This window comes from Aplysia californica, unplaced genomic scaffold (assembly GCF_000002075.1).
Source record: "Aplysia californica isolate F4 #8 unplaced genomic scaffold, AplCal3.0 scaffold00149, whole genome shotgun sequence".
Taxonomy (NCBI): domain Eukaryota; kingdom Metazoa; phylum Mollusca; class Gastropoda; order Aplysiida; family Aplysiidae; genus Aplysia; species Aplysia californica.
This window is the reverse complement of record NW_004797419.1, coordinates 906633-911290: the sequence shown is the minus strand read 5'-3', so window position 1 is coordinate 911290 and position 4658 is coordinate 906633. Positions and strand designations below refer to the sequence as shown.

General features: G+C 39.7%; 1 protein-coding gene across 1 annotated transcript in view; it reads right to left on the bottom strand.

The window, feature by feature from the left end:
- Positions 1–4658, bottom strand: part of LOC101856573 (cathepsin D) — a gene marked incomplete in the record, with an annotated part of 19716 nt that overhangs the window by 2882 nt on the left and 12176 nt on the right. The window contains 1 exon segment of the mRNA XM_013081854.2: positions 243–390. Coding sequence (XP_012937308.1) covers positions 243–390 — 148 coding nt within the window.

The following is a 4658-nucleotide window of genomic DNA, read 5'->3' as shown; positions in this document are numbered from 1 at the left end:
AATAACAACAACAATAACAGCAGCAACAACAACAATACTAAAAACAAGAACAACAGCAACAACAATACTAACAACAACAACAACAACAACAACAACAACAACAACAACAACAACAACAGCAACAGCAACAGCAACAGCAACAGCAACAACAACAACAACAACAGCAACAGCAACAAAAATACTAACAACAACAAAGAAAAGACAATAGAGCATAATAATAAAGGAGAAAGGAAAGCACTGACCACACCACTTGGTCCTGGTGTGGCGCCAATCTTCTTGTTGATCTCTGAGATTTGTGCAGTAGGGCCGGTCATGAGTGAGGTCCCCGAGTCCACCACACCCTTACAGCCCTGGCTGCCACAGTAGTTGTCAGAGCCGCCTACGCTGATCCTGCAAGCGGAAAAGGAAAAGATGGTGGCCAAGGACATTATAACGATTGAAAGAAGACTTTCTAAAGGCTGTTTCGGGCTTTACTTTACATAGCTAACAAGAGTTGTATATAGGTGTATGTCCTTAAATGGTTTATGCTGTTGTCATGGAAGCATCTTCGGTGAAATGAGTGTTTTTTCTTATGTGGGCCAAAGGACTTAAACACTGAACAAGCACTTACTTACTTACATATTTTGCTTTAGAGAACTAACGCGCGCTCAGATGACCTTATGCAGTTGAAAGCGCCTTGAAACTTTTGTTTAACTAAATTATGAGAGCTAGCAAGAATTACATGAAACGCCCCTCCAAGAGGCATTAAATACTATTCAATATTCACAAGTCTCGCAAATGAATAGCTCAAGGACCTATGACCAGACACAAAGGCTGACTTGTTTGACAGGGCAATTAAAGTGGGAGGAGGAACAATATATAAACGAGGCAAAAAATTATTACAATGCTACAAATATATTATCAGTTTGGTTTAAAATTTGGCTGCTTTTTGTATTGTTGTTTTTTTAAATCTAGCCTTTGGTGGTCATAAGCTGATTATAGACAAAAGTTTGGTTGGACCCCCCCCCCCCCAAAAAAAAAAAATTTTTAAAAAATTGTTAATGAAACAAAACAAAAAAACCCACTATACATCCATGAGACAATAAGGAGTAAGTCCCCATCACACTTTTGAGCGTTGATGATTCGTTTCTTCAGAATTGTACAGTACTTCTTTGTATCTCATTTTCTTCCTTTTTGTCCGTCCATCTATCTCTGTCTGTCTGCATGCCTTTCTGACAGTTCATGTTTGCCTATCTGCCTGCCCGTCTGTCTGTCTGTCAGTCAGTCAGTCAGTCAGTCAGTCTGTCTGTCTGTCTGTCTGTCTGTCTGTCTGTCTGTCTGTCTGTCTGTCTGTCTATCTGTCTGTCTGTCTGTCTGATTGTCTCTCTGTTCATATACCTGCCTGCCTTCCTGTCTTTCCCTCACCTTCTCTCTTTGGCGTTGTTTTTCCCTTTCTAACAAAAAAGACAAAAAATTTGATATAACCAACAGTTGAGCCTACTCTTGCGACCAAATATCCAAGACAATAACCTGTTCAAACAACGGCCAGTTCTCTTCTCACCTCCCCCGCCCCCTTGCATTTTTTCTGTATCATTATAACATTGTCCCAGAGATCCACCTTTCTAAAATGACCACTTTTCTACTCGACAATAGAGGGTCGTCAAAGACAGATTCTAATGCAACTTCAAGTAATTGAAAGCGTCTACGTCGAATCATGTTGATTTATGTGTTATCTGGCGACACAGCAACGTTCGAAGAGCTTTCTTTTATTTTGTTTGCTAAAGAAAACTCCCTTAAAACAGTTTTGTCTTCAGAGCCTTTTTGAACTGCGTTTTAAAGAATACTCTTTTATAGCAGCTTTGTCTTTAGAGATTTCTTGTTTAAAAATTTTTTTAAATAAACCCCTCTTTAACAGTTCTGTCTCAGCTTTTTGGGGGGTTTCTTTATAAAAAGAAAACTCTTTTATAACAGTTCTGTCTGTAGAGATGGTGCTGTTACTCTCCAAAGCCCAGAACACTGTATCAGCGTTTTAAAATGCGTCAAAAATTTCATTCTAAAACTACCTTGAGACTCTGGAGGGATCGCAACTCAGGGTTTGAGATTATGACGCGAGTACAAAACCAACAGACCACAATCTTCGAACGTTGGGACTCCCCCTTCCCGCCCTCACCAACCAACATGTGCTCACGTTCCTTGGTCTTGTGCAACGACAATATTATTTCGTATCTCATTACAGGTTAACCAGGAAGGTAGCTTACACAATCCTGGCTGTGAAAAAAATCCAGCTTTGCCTCCAATTATGTGTGTAAAAAATCGAAGCTAAAATTCGACCCAAACAGAGAAAAAAATGTAACTCATTTCCCCGAACGATATCCTCATTGCCCAATGTAACGACATGGAGACGAGGTACGAAGTAATACTTGATTACATTTCGATTACATTTTGATTTTGCCAGAATGTAATCGAATCTCCCTAATAAATGTAATACCTTGATAAAACGTGAGTTGGGTATTAATTCTGTAGGACATAAATGATTCACCTTTTTAGTGTTCACAAGATTTTCATCAGGCACATAATGTGATCCTAAATTAACAAATATTAACTAATTGTGCAGCTCAAGAGTAACACAGATCACCAATAATTACATTCTGTCACAGGGGATATCCAGTGTAGTCATCTTTCTTCCTGTTACTCACTTTTTTGCCGCTCTCAATAAAATAAATCATCAGAATTTTGGTCAAGATGACCCAGCCAGAAAAGGTTACCTGATCCTTATGTCTACAGCTTATTACGGAATTAAGAGAATACGGCTGTGGTAAATGTCGCAGGGGGGGGGGGGGGGGGGGGGGGGATAGCTATTTTTTCCAACACATGCGGCGATGCACTGAGCTTGAATTTTTTAGACGGAGTGTCTACGTACATGGTAACCGGGCGCGTAGCCTCAAGGTCTACGTACACGGTAACCGGGCACGTACGGTAGCCTCAGTGTCTACGTACACGGTAACCGGAAGGTTCAAGAGATAGTTCACTCAACCAAAAAGAGTGTCACTGTTACATGTATTGTTTTTCCACACAAGTAGGGTAGATTCTAACTCTGTTCGCAAAGTTCGCGCTTTTTCGAAAAGGCGCAGAAGGGTCAACCGCTCTATAGTCCAGCATGATACCCTCTAAATTTCATAACTGAACGTCCCGTAAGCCTTTACTTTCGCTTTCGTTACCACCAAGAAATTTGTCTGTAATTGTCTGATAACGCAACAATTATTGTAACATGCAGGTTCGGCATTACAAACGTGGTGTCGCCATGAAAGTAAATCAATATGTGTCACTGTGTCGTCACGTATAGGGGCAACATGAAGAAAATAAAGTTATACAAGCGTCTTGTCGTGCTGGCAATTGTGGCCGGTCAATGAACCTGCGCGCGTTCTGAGCGCTGCGAAGTACAGGACTCAGGAATGGTGGGGGCAGATTATTGATTTTTTTAAAAGACGCACTCGGGGATAGGGGGGGGGGGGGGGACTGGATGCAACACCAGTGGACCAAAAAAACTGAAATTGGAAGCAAATATGTTTAATGTTTAGAATTTTGATAACTACTACAGCTCTCTGCTAAGTAAAGTGTGCGTGGGTGCAGGCCTTGTGTGAAAACGAAGTGTTCGCGTTTCATTGGATTGGTGGCAGTATATTTTAGCTTTCTGTACAAGATTCGCAGATTTTCAGTATCACTGCATCTTGCCCTCCCACAGTTCTTACACCTCTCACACTGAATAGGTCTAATTGGGCTATTCTACTGTACTTTGAGTTAGAGAATTAATTTTGTCTTTCACGTTTATTATATAGGCCTGTATATATGATATGAATCATGACAGTCGACATTCTGGTTCTAGGCTCAAAGAAAGATTCATTTTTATATAGTTTATATATACAGGCGAATATGATGAAGGGAAAATATTAATAAATCGCACAAGACCCCAGGCGCCACCACTTTCTGTACGTAATCAAGATTGTAAATTTGGTGCGTGACTCTTACTTGAAATTATCTCCCAAACCCTCAAATTGGTGTAAAATAACCTTGCTTTGATAAATTGGTGGTTTTCATTTCAGCATTCTAGGGTTCAACAGTATAATAATAATGGGTATTTTATCCAAAATGGGCTTCTGTGGCGATCACCCGGAAAGTTCCTCCTTTTTTAGAATTCTGAGTTGAGACCCATGTGATTTAAATAAGATGAAATTGGTTTTCAAAATGCTGTGATGTCACACCCTTTGGTGCAGAAAAGCAAGCATTAGACCAAATACTACAGCCTTTGGGTGTTGACCAGAGCTAAAGATGTACTTTTCCATGTTTGATTTTGACTTGTCTTCTCTAGTTTTAATATGTCCTGGGTCAATCATTTTTTATTTGCTCTTTTAGCTTTCATATTGTTTTATCCAATGTGTATGTTGTGTGATTTGTGTGTGTTTAGTGACAGAGAGAAAAATCGTTGTGAGGATATGGAGATTTTTGTTTATTATGTAACTACATGTACAAAGTCATAGTCAAGTCTACTTCTGACAAACTCCACCGATAAAGCTATCCTCATTTCGTTTTATCCAATGTGCATGTTGTGTGATTTGTGTGTGTGTAACATGTTAAGTATTAAATATATTTAGAGGCTATTCACACGTGTAGATGCATGATGT